Source organism: Misgurnus anguillicaudatus, chromosome 23 (assembly GCF_027580225.2).
Source record: "Misgurnus anguillicaudatus chromosome 23, ASM2758022v2, whole genome shotgun sequence".
NCBI classification, from domain to species: domain Eukaryota; kingdom Metazoa; phylum Chordata; class Actinopteri; order Cypriniformes; family Cobitidae; genus Misgurnus; species Misgurnus anguillicaudatus.
The window spans coordinates 11,106,712-11,125,807 of record NC_073359.2 but is presented as its reverse complement, the minus strand read 5'-3'; the positions used below and the strand labels follow the sequence as shown (position 1 = coordinate 11,125,807).

The window sequence follows — 19,096 nt, the reverse complement described above, 5'->3', positions numbered from 1 at the left end:
TACCATGTGGAGCTGTATTTAATTACATTATCTTGTTCCAGACAGAGAAAAGCCCGAGCCATTATGATTGATGACACAAAAATTAAATTAAGCCTGGTCTGAATTTTCAAACTGCAAGACATTTCCTGTGTTAATGCATTGACTCTCTCTATCTTTCTCTCATTCTTTCTTTCTTTTTTTTCTGTCTATATATATATTTGTCTATTGAACTACATATCTGTCTGTCTATCTACCTGTTTGTCTGTCTATCAATCTACCTATTGATCTACCAATCCATCTACCTGTATTTCTGTTTATCTAACTGCCTGTTTATATATTTGTCTTTCTTGTCTATCTCTCTTTTTGTCTCTATTTTTATATGTCTGTCTGTCTGTCTGTCTACCTGTCTATGTACCTATCTGCCTGCCTGTCTGTCTGTCTATTTGTCAGTCTGTCTGTCTACCTGTCTGTCTATCAATCTACCTATTGATCTACCTATCTATCTATCTGTATCTCTCCGTCTATCTAACTGCCTGTCTGTCTACCTGTCTATATATTTGTCTCTTTGTCTGATACGTATCTGTCTGTCTATCTTTCTGTCTATCTATCTGTCTACCTGTCTATCTACCTACCTGTCTGTTTGTCTATCTTTCGTCCTGTCTATTTTTCTGTCTGTCTGTCTTTCTACCTGTCTATTTACCTACCTGTCTGTCTTATCTATCTTTCGGTCTGTCTATTTTTCTGTCTGTTTGTCTACCTGTCTATCTACCTACTGTATCTGCCTTGCCTGGCTGTATATCTTTCTATCTACCTACCTACATGTTTGTCTGCCTCTCTATTTGTCTATCTGCCCTGTCTGACTATTTGTCTGTCTGTCTGTCTATCTAACTGCCTGTCTGTATATCTATCTGTCTGTCTATTTGTCAGTTTGTCTACCTGTCTATCTACATATCTGCCTTCCTGTCTGTCTATTTGTCTGTCTGTCTGTCTATCTTCCTATCTGTCTGTCTGTCTATTTTTCGGTCTGTCTATTGGTATGTCTATTTGTCTACCTGTCTATCTACCTACTGTATCTGCCTGCCTGTCTGTATATCTTTCTATCTACCTACCTACATGTTTGTCTGGCTCTCTATTTGTCTATCTGCCCTGTCTGAGTATTTGTCTTTCTGTCTATCTGCCTGCCTGTCTGTATATCTATCTGTCTGTCTATTTGTCAGTCTGTCTGTCTGTCTACCTGTCTATCTACATATCTGCCTGCCTGCCTGTCTGTATATCTATCTGTCTGTCTGTCTGTCTGTCTGTCTACCTGTCTATCTACATATCTGCCTGCCTGTCTGTCTATTTGTCTGTCTGTCTCTCTGTCTACCTATCTGTCTGTCTGTCTGTCTATTTTTCAGTCTGTCTATTGGTATGTCTATTTGTATGTCTATTTGTCTACCTGTCTATCTACCTACTGTATCTGCCTGCCTGTCTGTATATCTATCTGTCTGTCTATTTGTCAGTCTGTCTGTCTGTCTACCTGTCTATCTACATATCTGCCTGCCTGCCTGTCTGTATATCTATCTGTCTCTCTATTTGTCAGTCTGTCTGTTTTCGGTCTGTCTATTGGTATGTCTATTTGTATGTCTATTTGTCTACCTGTCTATCTACCTACTGTATCTGTCTGCCTGTCTGTATATCTATCTGTCTGTCTATTTGTCTGTCTGTCTGTCTGTCTACCTGTCTATCTACATATCTGCCTGCCTGCCTGTCTGTATATCTATCTGTCTCTCTATTTGTCTGTCTGTCTACCTGTCTATCTACATATCTGCCTGCCTGTCTGTCTATTTGTCTGTCTGTCTGTCTACCTATCTGTCTGTCTGTCTGTCTATTTTTCGGTCTGTCTATTGGTATGTCTATTTGTCTACCTGTCTATCTACCTACTGTATCTGCCTGCCTGTCTGTATATCTTTCTATCTACCTACCTACATGTTTGTCTGGCTCTCTATTTGTCTATCTGCCCTGTCTGACTATTTGTATGTCTGTCTATCTACCTGCCTGTCTGTATATCTATCTGTCTGTCTATTTGTCAGTCTGTCTGTCTACCCGTCTATATACCTATCTGCCTATTTGTCTGTCTGTCTATCTTTCGGCTTGTCTATCTGTCTGTCTATTTGTCTACCTGTCTATCTACCTACTGTATCTGCCTGCCTGTCTGAATATCTTTCCATCTACCTACCAAAATCTGTCTGTCTATCTATCTATGTGTCTGTCTGTCTATTTTTCAGGTTGTCTGTCTACCTGTCTATCTACCTACCTACCTGTCTGTCTTATCTATTTTTCGGTCTGTCTATTTTTCAGCTTGTCTGTCTACCTGTCTATCTATCTACCTGTCTGTCTTATCTATCTTTCGGTCTGTCTATTTTTCTGTCTGTTTGTCTACCTGTCTATCTACCTACTGTATCTGACTGCCTGTCTGTATATCTTTCTATCTACATACCTACATTTTTTAATCTTCCTATTTACCTACCTCTGTCTGTCTGCCTGTCTGTCTGTCTATCCATCTCTCTTTCTGTCTGGCTATCTGTCTGGCTATCTGTCTGTCTGTCTGTCTGTCTGTCTGTCTGTCTATCTATCTATCTATCTATCTATCTATCTATCTATCTATCTATCTATCTATCTATCTATCTATCTATCTATCTATCTATCTATCTATCTATCTATCTATCTATCTATCTTCTTGTCAATCTGTCTGTCTGTGTCTTTCTATCTGTCTGTCTGTCTGTCTGTCTGTCTGTCTATTGATATATCTACCTGTCTGTCTGCCTGTCTATATACCTATCTTGCCAATCTGTCTTTTGATCTTCCTATCTACCTACCTACATGTTTGTCTGTCTTGCTATCTGTCTGTCTTTCTATCTACCTGTCAATCTGTCTGTCTGTGTTTTTCTGTCTGTCTATGTCTGTCTATCTACCCATTTGTCTGTCTGTATCTACTTACCTACCTATCAAGTGCAGATAGATCCTATTCTTTTCTCTCTCTCTCTGTTAATTTTTTATTCTCAATACCTGCAGAAAAAGCTCAAAAGGTGAACAGTAATATGTGAACTCGGTTTTTTGACTGTTATAATGGGAATTCTGTAACTTAATATAGCCAGCGGCATGTACTGTTCATCACTTTGGTTCATTTCTTACGTGAAGGTGTAATTAAAAGCTTCCTCTTTCTCGGCTCACTGGCAACATGAAGTCGTTTGCCTGATGTATCTGTTTAAGACTAAGACTGTGAAATACACCCGACTCATGATTCACGAGAAGTGAAGTACTATGCAAATGAACAGATGTTATTAGACACGACCCATTTATTTGAATTGCGTTTCATATGCAGGCTTATTGTAATGTCCACACTCTGTTATGCAGATGTATCCAATAATTGTTTTTTTCACATTTATCTTGTTTTTCGTGTGGTCCGTTACCAAATGTTTATTGTTAAACAAGACTTCCCACAGAAAAAGCATTTGTTTTTTAACACGACTGTGGTTTACTTTCAGCTCCCTTAATAATTTAAGCACTCTTTTTTTTGCCATCCACTGTTAAATTTTATTTTTATGTTAATGTCACTCCTCTTTGTCATTAACTAAACTTAGATTTTTTATCTTAACAGAAGAGATATGTGAAGTGTTAAATTGTTAATGCTTTTAAAATTCAAAGTTTTTTAAAGACGAATCAAAATGTAAAGTTTTTTTTTGTCCTCATTTGTTCGTTGTAAGGTCATGATGATATGTATGCCGGTAATTTACCTTAGATTTATATTTTTTATTTACTGTAAACATTTTGTTCAAATTTAAATGAACATTTAACATTTACAAGTCTTTTTCTTTACAGGGTAAAACTAAAAAAACAGCATCAAGTTAAACATTCTGAGAAACAAAATCTGAAGCAAAAAACAGAAAAAGGTTGAGGATGATTTCTGGTTCCCAGAATGCTTTGCATGAGGCTGTTTTTGTATAGTTTTATTCTGTAAAGATAAAGACTTGTTAATATTTAAAATTTATTTAACTTTGAACAAACTCTTGCCAGTAAATAACATAAATTTAAATCTACAGTAAATTACCGGAAACCCAGCTGCAATAACATTATAATTTCTAAGGAATTTTTTTACAGTGTAGAGTTAACAAAATTCACTTTTAGCAGCTTTAAAAATGTCTAGTTTCTTATCTTATAGGAAAAAAGATAAAAAAAAATTTTCTAAAATGAAAATGTCCCTCTCACCAATGCGACCAGCTTCTGACTTGAAGTATACTTTACACTTTAAAAAATGTCTGTAGAAATTACAGTATTAATGGGTATTACTGGCAACTAGCTGCCAGTAACTTACTGTAGATTTTACATTTATGTTATTTACTGGCAACATTTTGTTCAAAGTTAAATGAACATGAAACATTTTTTGACTTTATCTTCTACAGTAAGTTACTGGCAACCAGCTGCAAAATTACAGCAAATTTTTTAGAGTGTATTTTATTATGATTATCTGAATAAAAAGGCAGATATATTTGATGTGCAACCCTAACTTTCAATAGGAAGTAATTCAATACATAACACATGACATTTACTTTCATTTAAATGTTTTTCCCTTTACTTCCCAGATATTAAAGATTCTCTGATGCAGGCTTTGGCCAGTTATGTGTGTTATCCACAGTCCCTGAGAGCCGTCGAGAGGATCCCAGAGGATCAGTAAGTGCTTTTGTTATTATAGCAAACACAATAGCTTAAATGTTTGTGCTGTTAAATCAGTTGTGTTAACCAACTTCACCTAACTCACTGGACAAGATCACAATAGTAGACCTAAAAGAAAAAGGGTTATGCGGATGTCCTCTATAGCGACTCCTAAAAGTGTAATTTGTGCTCGAGTTGCATTATGAATTGCGTTCGGACATATATTAAAATGCAGTAACATATTAAATTAAGTTTAAATAGCTAGAAGCATGCAATGAAGCAACATTCATAAACATTGTCTAGTATGATAACTTGTAAACATGCATGATGATGAAAAACCAAAACCTCAAACCCGGACTAATCAGATTAGTGCGATATTGCCATATGAAAGCTTTTTTTGCTCTGTAATCCATTTTTCTTTGGTTTATATTGGCTTTGTCTCGTACGTTTTTATTATATACATAACAACATTAATGGACAAAGTTAAATATAATGTGATATCTCTCAGGCGGATGGCTATGATGAGGAACTTACTGGCTCCATATGAACAGAGACCCTGGGCTCAAACCAATTGGATTCTGGTTCGTCTCTGGAGGGTACGTTGCATCATTTTTCGTTTTTTTCTCTAACTCCCATAATTTCTCTCAAGCCCCTCTACTCTCCTTATCCATCTTTCTTTTCATCTTCTTTTTACCCTTCCACCCTCATGATGTCATCAATAGACTCCAGCTCAGAATAGGTTTTGATGTAAATGGCTTTACATTAAAGCCATTATGCGAAAAATCACTGCTGCCGTTTCCTTGTAACATCATAAAAAGGCTCTGACGAACCAGCGACTCCCATTTTATTGTTTTAACATTTATTTTGTTCTCGAATCTTTGTTCCATATCTTCCAGAGAAAGCTTTACTCAGTCTATTTGTCTGAAAAGTCTGTTTTTTGACTCATTTTTCTAGTTCAAGTGTTCAGTTTTTTTGTTATGAAAATGGCAAAATCTTAAATTATAATAATTTCTTTGCTGTTTATATGTGACTTTAGATTGTCTTTGTCTTGTCTTTAGGGTTGTGGCTTTGGCTACAGGTACACTCGCTTGCCTCACCTGCTGAAGACCAAACCCGAGGATGCCAACTTACCCAGCCTGCAGAGTGAGTTATTCACCTTTATTTCATCAGAAATACTTTTGGCTATACACTGCACAAAAATGACTTTCTTACTTAGTATTTTTGTCTTGTTTTCAGTAGAAATATCTAAAAAATCTTAAATCAAGATGTATTTTCTTGATGAGCAAAATTACCTAAGGAAATAAGTCTAGTTTTTAGACAAAAATATACAATTTAAATAAATAATCAACCAATGGGGTAAGAACATTTTTCTGATTTTTTTCTTGAATTAAGTGTTCAAGAAATTTTCAAGATTTTTTTCTTACCCCATTGGCAATTTTTTTCCTCAGTTTTAAGCATAAATTCACTTAAATTGTATATTTCTTTTTTAAAAACTAGACTTATTTTCTTAGGTCATTTTGCTCATCCATACATCTTGATTTAAAGGGACATTTTTTAAAGTATATTCTCATTTCCAACTCCCCTAGAGGAATCCATTCAGCTGATCTCCGGGTCTGGCGGTACCACTTTTAACATAGCTTAGCATAAGCTATTGAATCTAATTAGACCATTAGCATCACGCTAAAAATGACCAAAGAGTTTCAATATTTTCCCTATTTAAAACTTAACTCTTCTGTAGTTACATTATGTACTAAGACCGACAGAAAAATAAAAGTTGCGATTTTCTAGACAGATATGGCTAGGAACTATACTCTCATTCCGGCGTAATAATCAAGGACTTTGCTGTCGTAACATGGCTACAGGAGGCGCAATGATATTATGCAGCAGCCGAAAATAGTCCCCTTAGTAACTTTCAATAGCAGGGGACTATTTTGGGGCACTGTGTAATATCATTGCGCCTCCTGCAGCCATTTTAGCTATGCCAAAAGTGGTAGTGTCAGACCCAGAGATCGGCTGAATGGATTCCAAAACGATAAAAATCAAATATTTAAAGCAACACTATGTAGTTTTTTTACCTTTAAATAATGTCTCTAAAATTATTTCAGTGATAGAACAACTTTTAACTGGACAAATTGTACTGTTGCTGCAACCTGATCAGCCTCCTAGCTGCTACAAGCACACTCTAAAAGTCGCAGTGGAGGGTAGTAAACACAGCCCCGCCCCGCCCCTCCCCCTGCCTGCAGGAGAGTGTCTGATACCAGTCACTGTTGCGCTTTTCAACCACATGGGGGAGCTGCAAGTCATTTTTACATGGAAATTACATAGTGTTGCTTTAACTAGGGTAGCTGGAAAATGAGCGTATTTTCAAAAAAGTGTAGTGAATTTTTTATTTTTTTTTTGATATTTGTACTGTAAACAGGACAAAAATGCTAAGTAAGAAAGTCAGTGTAAACCAAACAAAAAGTACCGATCAAGTTTTTAGTTTTGCCCAAATAATGTTATGTAAGGGATCATGTATAGGCAGCTTGTTGTTATCGCAGTTAAAAGTCCTGACAGTGTAATCAGGACCCAATGCGAACCAAAGGGTCTTGTTTCACACTGAAGGGGCTTATTTCTTTATGATAAACTGCTGCCTGTAAATGATCACATAACTTATTACACAGCTATTTACCTCACAAAAAAGGTAAAGAACATTAAATATTGATTTGAAATATTTTATTTGCCCATTTTTAACGAATGCAGAGCTTCAGAGAGGAAAACCCGTTTATTTACGGTTTTAAGATAAGAATTTAATCATCGTAAATATAATGTCATATATGTTATTAAAAGACACATTTATATTTAAGTTCTGTGTAGTATTAAACTGTATTCTTCATAATAAATAAATAATTTTCAGCATCTGGGTTACTGTGTGTTATTCGTTTTGAACAGTTGTTATCTTGCAAATGTAGCGTCTGGCCAATCAGAATCAAGCATTCCAACCATAGTCTGTAAAAATAGATGGGCACTGACATCTTGGGTCTTGAGTCTGCGCAGTAGCGATTTTGGGACCAGTCCTGCATAGGAGTGAGCAGGAAGCCAAGCCGCGAAATCGAGACGTTTTGGCTTCACTTTTCAGGGCTTGTGCGGCACGATTGATTTCAACGAGTCGTGTAATAAGATTGTTTACCTTTATGTTTACTTGTGCTAGTATTTTCCCAAACATTTTTAGGGCTGGGAATTATTTAAAAGTTAAATGCTAATACATTTTTATAACATAAATCAATATTCAAAACATCTCCCACAATAACATCATTCATAAGAAATTAATTGAACAGACTTTAAAAGAAATTGGTTTAGCATTCAACTATCAATTGGTTTAAGATTACGCTATTTTATAAATTATTATTATTATATGCACTCTAAAGAAAAATTGTGCTAAATAGCACTAAAAGCTCGTAATCATAGAGGAACCATTTTTAGTGCTACCGTATATGTAGCACCTATAAAGCACCTATAAAGAACCATCCGGGGTGATATAGCACCACTATAGCACCAGATACCGTTCTATATAGCACAATATCGTTCTACACAGGTGCTACATGGTACTATATAGGTACTATGTAGCACTTAAAGTGGTACTCCTATGATTACAAGCCAGTGAACCACTTTTAGTTTGCGCACTGTTTTTTTAGATTGTGGAAATTAAATTAATTATTTCAATATCTAATATTAATACACTTTCTAAGTCTTATTTAGCCATTTACTTGGCCTGTTTTGACTTCCTCATTAAAAATCTTATGCGTGCGTTTGTGTGGTCCTATACAGTAGACAGGATTTAATTAATGCCTTGTGTTTTCCAGTCAGAACAAAGCAGTAAATCTTCATCACTCTTTGCTCAATACATGGAGAGACTCATTTATATTTTTCATTATCAAAGCAAACAAACGCATTTAAAGAGTCGTTTATAATCCTAACCAGCTGCTGTAGACGCATTTACAAAAAGTAATGTACCAACCATATTTTTGTTAAATTTCGTTCAAATGTCCTCAAAACAATGTTAGCATCTTAAGATTTAGTTGTGTTCATTGAATCCCAGTTGTGTACAGGTTATTAAAAACTAATTTCTGCCCATATGTTGTACAGTAGCTACTAGTTTATTTATTATTGAAAACCTCTTGTAAACTGTCTAAAACTTTGTCATTTAAATGTTTTAGAATAATTTTACTATAGTAACAATCAGAGGTGCCAGGTATTTTTTATTAAGTGGCTTTTATATTTGCACGCCTGTACGCCTTAAATACAGCTAAATCTTTATTATGGCCATGCCCACTCTGCATCCCATGAATGCCCTGAATAACCTTACTATTCAACGTGTAACTTATTACATGTAATTTATTTACATGTATACCATTTTTTAATGTTCCCTTACAACACTTCAGAGCGAATACGACAAAATTCAGAACTACAATGATTTAAAAGCCCCTAACCATGAGTACTGACAATATTAATAAATGTGCATGTCTGTGTAAATGTGGTTTTATTGCTTTTATGGCTACATGTAACATGACACAAGAGGAAATGTTCAGCCTTTAATGATATGAGGTTGACGGCAAATGATGGCAAGCGTCGTTTCTGGCCCTGGAGTCTTCATCCTCGATATTATTAGAAAGATCGATAATGATTGATCCAGATCGATAATGTTGAACACTGACTACAGATGCTGAGGTTAATACGGCAGTTTTGACGTCATGCTATTATAAAAAAAATCTCCTGGCTTAAAACCTATTAAACTTAAACTTGGCAATTTCTTGTACACACACACAGACCCAGGCATATGGTAAAGACAACGTCAGCTGGATGATCAATAACGTGGGTTTAATATTCGCTACGTCAGAATTAATTTGTTAAGTAATTTATGCATTTCCATCTCCCATTATTCGCATTTACTCTTTTTTGCAAAAAACACCCTTAAGCGAGTGTAAAGACTTCTTTATGAATAAACACTGCAATTACTTTCTTACTTAGTATTTTTGTCTTGTTTTCAGTAAAAATATAAAATAAAAATTCTTAATTAAGATGCTTTTTCTTGATGAGCAAAATGACCTAGGGAAATAAGTCTAGTATTTAGACAAAAAATAGCAAATTTAAGCCAATTTGTGCTTTAAACAAGCAAAAAAAATCTGCCAATGGAACAAGGAAACATTTCTAGAATTAAGTGTTTATGAAAAAAGTAAACTTATAGCAGATTTTTTGCTTGTTTTAAGCACAAATTTACAAAAATTTTTATATTTTTTATCTAAAAACTAGACTAATTTTCCTAGGTCATTTTGCTCATCAAGAAAATACATCTTCGCTACGTCAGAATTAATTTGTTAAGTAATTTATGCATTTCCATCTCCCATTATTCGCATTTACTCTTTTTTTGCAAAAAAAAAACCCTTAAGAGAGTGTAAAGACTTTTTTATGAATAAACACTGCAAGAAATTACTTTCTTACTTAGTATTTTTGTCTTGTTTTCAGTAAAAATATAAAATAAAAATTCTTAATTAAGTTGCTTTTCTTGATGAGCAAAATGACCTAGGAAAATAAGTCTAGTATTTAGACAAAAAATATAAAATTTAAGCCAATTTGTGCTTTAAACAAGCAAAAGAATCTGCCAATGGAACAAGGAAAAATTTCTAGAATTAAGTGTTTATGAAAAAAGTAAACTTATATCAAGAAAAAATTTTTTATTCCATTGGCACATTTTTTTTGCTTGTTTTAAGCACAAATTTACAATTTTTTAATTTTTTATCTAAAAAATAGCCTAATTTTCCTAGGTCATTTTGCTCATCAAGAAAATACATCTTCGCTACGTCAGAATTAATTTAAGTAATTTATGCATTTCCATCTCCCATTATTCGCATTTACTCTTTTTTTGTTGTTGCAAAAAACACCCTTAAGCGAGTGTAAAGACTTTTTTATGAATAAACACTGCAATTACTTTCTTATTTAGTATTTTTGTCTTGTTTTCAGTAAAAATATAAAATAAAAATTCTTAATTAAGATGCTTTTTCTTAATGAGCAAAATGACCTAGGAAAATTAGTCTAGTTTTTAGATAAAAAATATAAAATTTTTGTAAATTTGTGCTTTAAACAAGCAAAAAAATCTGCCAATGGAACAAGGAAAATTTCTAGAATTAAGTGTTTATGAAAAAAGTAAACTTGTATCAAGAAAAATTTTCTTATTCCATTGGCAGATTTTTTTTGCTTGTTTTAAGCACAAATTTACAAGAATTTTATATTTTTTATCTTAAAACTAGACAAATTTTCCTAGGTCATTTTGCTCATTAAGAAAATACATCTTCGCTACGTCAGAATTAATTTGTTAAGTAATTTATGCATTTCCATCTCCCATTATTCGCATTAACTCTTTTTTGCAAAAAACACCCTTAAGCGAGTGTAAAGACTTTTTTATGAATAAACACTGCAAGAAATTACTTTCTTACTTAGTATTTTTGTCTTGTTTTCAGTAAAAATATAAAATAAAAATTCTTAATTAAGATCCTTTTTCTTGATGAGCAAAATGACCTAGGAAAATAAGTCTAGTATTTAGACAAAAAATATAAAATTTAAGCCAATTTGTGCTTTAAACAAGCAAAAAAAAATCTGCCAATGGAACAAGGAAAAATTTCTAGAATTAAGTGTTTATGAAAAAAGTAAACTTATATAAAGAAAAATTTTCTTATTCCATTGGCAGATTTTTTTTTGCTTGTTTTAAGCACAAATTTACTAAAATTTTATATTTTTTTATCTAAAAACTAGACTAATTTTCCTATGTCATTTTGCTCATCAAGAAAATAAAATACATCTGAATTTTTAGATATTTTTACTGAAAACAAGACAAAAATACTCAGTCAGACTTTTTGCAATGAAGGGATTATTTTTGTCCACAATTTGGCGTTTCCCTCACTCATTTCTTATGCAATACTTGAAAATGCACATAAAATCAGGGTGACCCAGCTATAGGGTACAGTACAGGGTTAAGCGAGGGGTACAGGTTCGAAAAAAGGACCTCAAGCCGGGATTCGAATTTGGGTCACCACAAGTGCGTCTGCACCATATCGGAGCAATGCCCACTACACCATTGTCTCCGACATTCACATGTCTATTACTGTTATTTTAGGCAACACAAAAGACAATCTTAAAGAAGTAGTGTTTTAAAGAGTTTAACTCCAAAAATAAGAAAATCACAATGCTATTGTATGGCTTCAGAAGAGTAATAATATAGTGCAGAACTAAAGGAAAATACCACCATTTTTTAATATTTTACTATGTTCTTACCTCAACTTAGACAAATTAATACATACCTATCTTTTTTCAATGTGTGCACTTAATCTTTGTACAGCACGTCGTGAATGTGTTAGCATTTAGCCTAGCCCCATTCATTCCTTAGGATCCAAACAGGGATGAATTTAGAAGCCACCAAACACTTGAGTAAATGCACGAGTAAGTAGGCACAAAATAAAACGTGGATAAAAATGAGAACTATATTGCATGACAGAAGAGCACTTAGTTTATAGCACTTCGACCTCGGCACGCAGTAACATCATCACTCCTGAATACTTCCGCAATACAATATAGTTCTCATTTTTTGTCCCCTTAAAAATTCACTTTGTGTAACTACTCGTGTAAGAGTCTTTAAATAGGGAAAACATGGAAGTGTTTGGTGACTTCTGAAGTCATCCCTGTTTGGATCCTAAGGAATGAATGGAGCTAGGCTAAATGCTAACACATTCACGACGCCCTTTTCAAAGATTAAGTGCACGTATTGAAACAAAAATAGGTATGTATTAATTCATCTAAGTTGAGGTAAGAACACAGTAAAATATTGAAAAACTGTGGTGTTTTCGTTTTTGATGCAGCTACAGACACTCAGTTTTATTAAGACCTGCATAAACATTCAAAATGTCATATTTTTGGTTCCACAGATGAAAAAAGGCAATAATGAGGATGTAACAATAATAACAGAATATTCATGTTTTTATCAAGAGAGATGTAATTTATTTTTCATGTAAGTGTGTGAAGGGACACTGTAATCTTGACTTTTTACGTGATGCATGAATTCTCTCGCTGCTTCAATAAATCTCGTCTCAACTCTAATACCATCTTTCTTCACTCTCATTTGCATGTTGTCCAGGGGATTTGTCAGTTGCTAGTTTTCAAAGTAAGTTTGGTTTCCATTTGTTTCTGTTTTCCCCTTTCTTTGACCCTGATATTCACCCTCTTAAGTACCCGTTTGCTCCGTTGTATCCATACTGACTTATGTAAGAGTAAAGCCGGCTCACGGCGGACCGACTCTTGTTTAGGATTGTGTCCATTTACCCAATCTAAAACTAGTCTCAGATCTTTATAAAGATTTAGATGTTCAATTTGGTCTTGTTTCCCTCTGTTCATTTCAGTCATGTTTCATCCTTTCCCATTGTTTTAGACTTTCCCTCCATGAATTTCCTTGGGATTACGGTGTGATTAATGTTTTATTGTCATTTATATTCTCAAATATTCATTTAAATTTAAATATTTTATTATCATTACAAACCATTTATTTACCATTGTAAGCGTACAAGTACCACAGTTAACTGCTGTTTTTATCATTCAATAAGTTAAATTTACTGTATAGGAGAGAGAAGCTTAGATTATTTTTTGCAGAAAACAAATGTTGTAGGCAATAACAAATTAGTATAGTTTTTCTGTAGTAACTACTGTATAAGAATATATTAATCATATCATGACATTAAATATTTCAGTGTTACAGTAACAAATGGTCTAGGCATTATGCTATAAGCCTTATGTGATTGTTAATGATTTAACACATTAATATAAGTTATAACGTGTTTCCAATACTCGGCGTGATTGTAGGTGGTAGGTGGTATGTGATATTTTAGATTTCCTGTAATGGTCTTGTTTAAATTCTCAAAGGTTACTTGTGTATGTTATGTAAATTTTTGCATGAATATGTAGATCTGATTAGCATAAACAACCACTACTGTAGGCAGAGCTAATGAGGGAACTGTGGGAAATTCACCTCGGGATGGCTGCTTTATCGAACAAATTTCATTAAATAATAACTGTATCCTGATTCCTAATAAACAATCCCTGTATTTGCATAATGCAGTTGATTGTAGGTTGTATAAACAGTCAGTTTTCTAATGGGGTCATCCCAAAAATAATTTGTTTTCTTTTTAAGGTGTCTCTAAAAGAAATGGCCCCAAATATTGTGTAAGCAAGATGAAGATGATCTTAGTAGATTCAGTCTATTCTGTATATTTCATTTCAATGTATTTTTCCTATGCATGTTGGTCTTAAAAGAGTTCCCCCCCAAAAATATGAACGATGCACCAATATATTAGCCAATAATATTTATCGGATATTTATTGGATTTGATAAAAGCAATTTTTCCACACAATCTAATATTGACCAATAGTTAAAAACAGCCAATTGTCATGACTGATATATCCTGTCAATCAAAAGAGAACAGAAAAATGCAATGAATTTGAGCTCTGTGTATCCACTTATTTTTTACGTAAATGTGGGCGGCGCCATCTTTGAGCTATTTTGTATAAGACTTCCAGTGAGCCACTAAAGCTAATGGTAGTCGTATTGCGGGGGGCACGAGTGGGCCGATTTGACTTGCTTTTTAATGTTTATTATGAAATTCAAGGAGACCGGCATAATTTGTACAGTTAGGGGTTCCGTAATGGTATACAAATGCAGTAAATCTTTATACAATAAAAACAATAATTGTTTAACTCATTCCCCGCCCACCAGCATTTTTTGTGATTTTCACAAAAGTTCATAAATATCAAATTTTCACCAAAAAGCTGAATTTTAGATAACTCGTCAATGGCGGGGAAAGAGTTAAAAACAACTAATATTATGTTGATAAAACATACAAAGTCTGCATATTTATGCAGGGGACGCTTTTTTGCAGCATAAATTGCAGATTTCCATGCGCAAAATATATGCGGGGCTTGCATGATTTCATAATCCCCGCATTTTCGTAGCAAAAATCACATATGTTAGCAGAAAGTTGAAAAATGTTGCATTTACCTCACAAGCACAGCCATGCCCCCGGTTGCCATGGGAACGTTATGAAGTGACATGATTATGTGACGTGAACATCATTGAAAGGCTGCAAAAGCTAAAAACAGGTTTCGCAAATTCCCGCAGTTTTTGCAAGTTCCCACAAAATTTTGTGGGAATTTTTTTTTTTTGCATTTTTTAAGAAAACGTGTCGTAAGTTCAAGGATTTTTGCCACACAATCACAAAAAAACTCCTTGTTTTTCTGGAAGGACTAAAAATATGCTGTTTTAGCTGGTTTATTTATTCTGCTACTGTAAATGAGATTACAGTACAAAACTGTATATATTATGTTTTAAATGAAAAAGCGAATATTTTTTAAATAGGCAAATTATTTCATAAGTCCATGTCTCCATCGAGTGCTATATTTTTTATAAAACGAAAACAATATTGAATACATGTAACAGTTTAATATTGTAAATTATTTGAACAAACCATAATAAACCATGTGTTGAATGAGAAGGATGCTGCTGACTGTCGGACCGTATAAGGGTTGATTTGTCGCAATAAACATTCAAACAAATCAATTAAAAATTGGAGTTTAAAAAAAACCTCACACCAGATCCCTCAGTTGTGACATTTTTAACCATCGCCCAAAAAGGATACACTGTAAAAAAAATTCCATAGAAATTACAATGTTATTGCAGCCGGGTTGCCGGTAATTTACCGTAGATTTAAATTTATGTTATTTACTGGCAAGAGTTTGTTCAAAGTTAAATACATTTTAAATATTAACAAGTCTTTATCTTTACAGAATAAAAAATAACAGCCTCATGCAAAGCATTCTGGGAACCAGAAATCATCATCAACCTTTTTTTGTTTTTTGCTTCAGATTTTGTTTCCCAAAATGTTTTGCTTTATGCTGTTTTTTTAGTTTTACTCTGTAAAGAAAAAGACTTGTAAATGTAAAATGTTCATTTAACTTTGAAAAAAATGTTGCCAGTAAATAACATAAATTTAAATCTACGGTAAGTTACCGGCAACTCAGCTGCAATTTCTACAGATTTTACGAATTCTTGGTCTATTCCATGTACAAACACTCGACTGACTTTCCCATTGTATGCCTTTGTGCTTTATAGTTGTGCATTGAAGACCCGTCAACCCCGAACAACATGAAATAATTGAATGAATCTTCATATGATATATCAGGCCACTTCTTAATTTTATCCTCCTACTGGGTCATACATGGCAGGTGTAGTAAATATTTACCATTTTATGCGTGCTCCCACCACACTGTTTTCTGCTGGACGACTGAAATGGACCTCTTGCACAAAAAAAAAATGGAACTCACTAACTTCAGTGTTCAAAAATAAGGTATAGAAAATGTAAAGAAGCATCACTAGTTTAATGTTCAATATTAAAGGTGCAGTGTGTAAATTTGAGCGGCTTCTAGTGGTGAGGTTGCGAATTGCAACCAACGGCTCAGACCACTGCTCACCCCTCACTTTTGAAACGCATTGAGAAGCTACGGTAGCCGCCACCAGAAAAACATGTCATAGTCGGAGACAACTTAGTATAAAACGTTTGTCCGTTAAGGGCTTCTTTAGAAACATGGCGGCACAAAATGGCGAGTTCCATGTAAGGGGACCCTCGTGTATGTAGATAAAAACGTCTCATTCTCAAGTAATAAAACATAATGGTTCATTAAAAAAAGGTCTTTATACTCCCCTGAACATATAGTTTTGTATATTACTTTGCATTTCTGTCAAGAGATCCTTCTAAATATTACACACTGCACCTTTAATGGTCATTTTCAAGTTAATTCAATTAATATAACCCCAAGCTATCAACATAAGGAGATATAGTTGTTGCTAAAAAATTTAATACCAGTGCATCTCTATAAATTATATATTTGTAATTTAACACATAAAGCAAGTTCTCAGAACTTGCCTCAGTGCATTATGGGATTGCATTGTTTGTCAAAGATACATTTAGATGTCCTATAAATTTACTGTACGTCTACCCGTCTTCTCATCTGGCAGCAGAGCGGATTTTATACATGAGTTGGTTGTTCAAAGAGCAACAGTAAATGTGTTTTGTGTCCTGCTGTATCTTAACTCACACCAGGCTGTCTTTTGGAGTTCAGAAGCGGACTGCCGAAAATCACATTCTCCACTTTATAGCCTTTGTATATCTCTATTTCTCAGAATCACCGTTATTGCCAAGTGAGTTCACATAGAAAATGGAGAAATTCTGTCTTGTTGAATATATGTATACGCCTCTGTCATTACCACATAAGCCCTTGTTTCCTAACCTGCCACTTAGCAATAAGCAAAGACGGACATTTAATTAAACATAAAGGTTGTGTCTCGATCAGAGACCTGCGACTCGCCATCTAATGAGTAGCTTTATATAGAGCTATATTGCCTTTGCTTGCTCTTGCTTTTAACACCGCTCCGAGGCTTTTAGCGTGTTTGCGATTGCCTCGCTTTTCCACATAAGCTATTAAATTACTCTTTGTGTGCGTGTAATGAGAGAGTGCCCTTTCTGTGTTCACCAGACGCGGTCAGATAGCGGCAATAAAAGGGACATGGGGGTGACGTCTTCCCATATTAATTCACTATATGGTGTCATCATTCTGTTCAAATGTGATGCAGACGGATATTTTTCTTCTTGCAATGATGTCGGTCTGGTATTTGCAATTATTCAGGGTTGGGGGTTGAATGAGAAAGTTCATGGATTTTAATTTATTTCAAGGTATTGCCATTAGCAAACTTTTATGTGTGGCTGAAAGGACAAGCTTTTTGTAATACTGACAGGGCCGTGTTAGCAAAACCATTTGCAAAAATTTGATCTGAATACAGTTTATCCTATTGCAGGATGAACAAAGCCTACATTTAAAGTACATTTTTATCAGTATTATTTATTATTATTACATCAGTATTATTCCCTAGGCCTTGACCCACAACCTTTGCAGTGTTACGCAATGCTTTATGAATGTCTTAGCTGTGCAGTATATTATGATGCCTACTAATTTGTGGATGTCGAAAGCATCTGGACACCAAATCTACCACACTTTGGATGACTTTATGCTTTTCTCTGATTGGCTACAGAAGCCATGCCCATCACTTCGGCTCCAGAAACACATGGCCGATCTCCTCAGTCAAGACAAAGACATGGCTGCCAGTTTCCTCAACAGTGTCCTGAACCAGCTCAACTGGGCTTTCTCCGAGTTCATCGGCATGTTACAGGAGGTAAGACAAAGGACAAATTTTGCTATTATTACTGTATTATTATTCTTACAGTCAAACAGCTTTTTTAGATATGTTTACTAAATGGGACAGTGAGTTGGGTTTTTAGTGTTTTATTAATCAAAATCAATGTCTTTATTCATAAAAATGTCCTCGTTGGTGTCAAATGACCTCTGCCAGTGATCTGACTTTGTAAGCGAAAATTTTCTTCATTTTACTTACATTGAACGGCTAAGTCCAAGGAGGCTTCCATGTCATTTCGCCGTATTGATAAACTATAATAGCAGAAAGGGACAAAAAGCACTAGACTACCAACGCGTTTTCATTCATAACACGTGAACTAGCTGAAACGGACAAGGAGATCAGTGATTACATAACGGCTACCGTAGTTGCAACACGCATAGAGAGCACTATTCGTTTGAATGCAAAATACAATTTCACCACTAGTTGGGGGTAAATCCTACTTATTGTCACTTTAAAAAAATGATGACACTTCTGTAGCTGCTGTGCTATGCTGTGCTATCATTGGTCAGACCAACACGTAGTCCAACCCATTATGCTACGTACACACCAAACGCGGGGATCACGTTACCCGCTCTAGATTACTCGCGGGATTTAACTTCGTGTCATGCGAATTTTTCGCTTGAGTTGAATATTTTCAACTTGGGCGAAGACGCGTTTGAGGCAAATCGCGCGTGTTTTCGCGGCAAACGTGACACTCATATTGCGTCATTCGCATCGCCCCATGGTAGGATGCGTCTGATCACGTCTTTGCATTGACTTTGTGTGTAATCTACTCGCGCAAATCGTTAACCTCGCGTCTGGTGTGTAAAAACAGATGGTTGACGCGCGTTCGCTCTCTTCCATTGGTGAAAAGTGAAGCCGTCAGTGTCCCGATACGGCGCTGACATTGTGGGTTTTGAGTTTGTGCAGTAGCGATTTCGGGACCAGTCCTGCGCAGTAGTGAGCAGGAAGTAAAGCCGCGAAAAGCAAGGCCCCGCCCTCCTCGCTCTCGCAGAATGCGCATATCACAGCTGTCAGTCATGATGTGACACCACCGTTTTTATAGTATTAAATAACTAACTAAAAACTAACTTATTTTCAAGACAAAAACTTGAATTTACATCAGTGT

At 34.9% G+C, this 19,096-nt stretch overlaps 1 protein-coding gene across 1 annotated transcript in view; it reads left to right on the top strand.

Moving 5' to 3' along the window:
• rnf123 (ring finger protein 123) overlaps positions 1-19,096 on the top strand; it is a 239,019-nt gene that overhangs the window by 69,208 nt on the left and 150,715 nt on the right. Inside the window, exons 29-32 of the mRNA XM_073861959.1 lie at positions 4,602-4,689; positions 5,180-5,267; positions 5,730-5,814; positions 17,828-17,967. Coding sequence (XP_073718060.1) covers positions 4,602-4,689; positions 5,180-5,267; positions 5,730-5,814; positions 17,828-17,967 — 401 coding nt within the window. The remainder of the gene's footprint in view (positions 1-4,601; positions 4,690-5,179; positions 5,268-5,729; positions 5,815-17,827; positions 17,968-19,096) is intronic.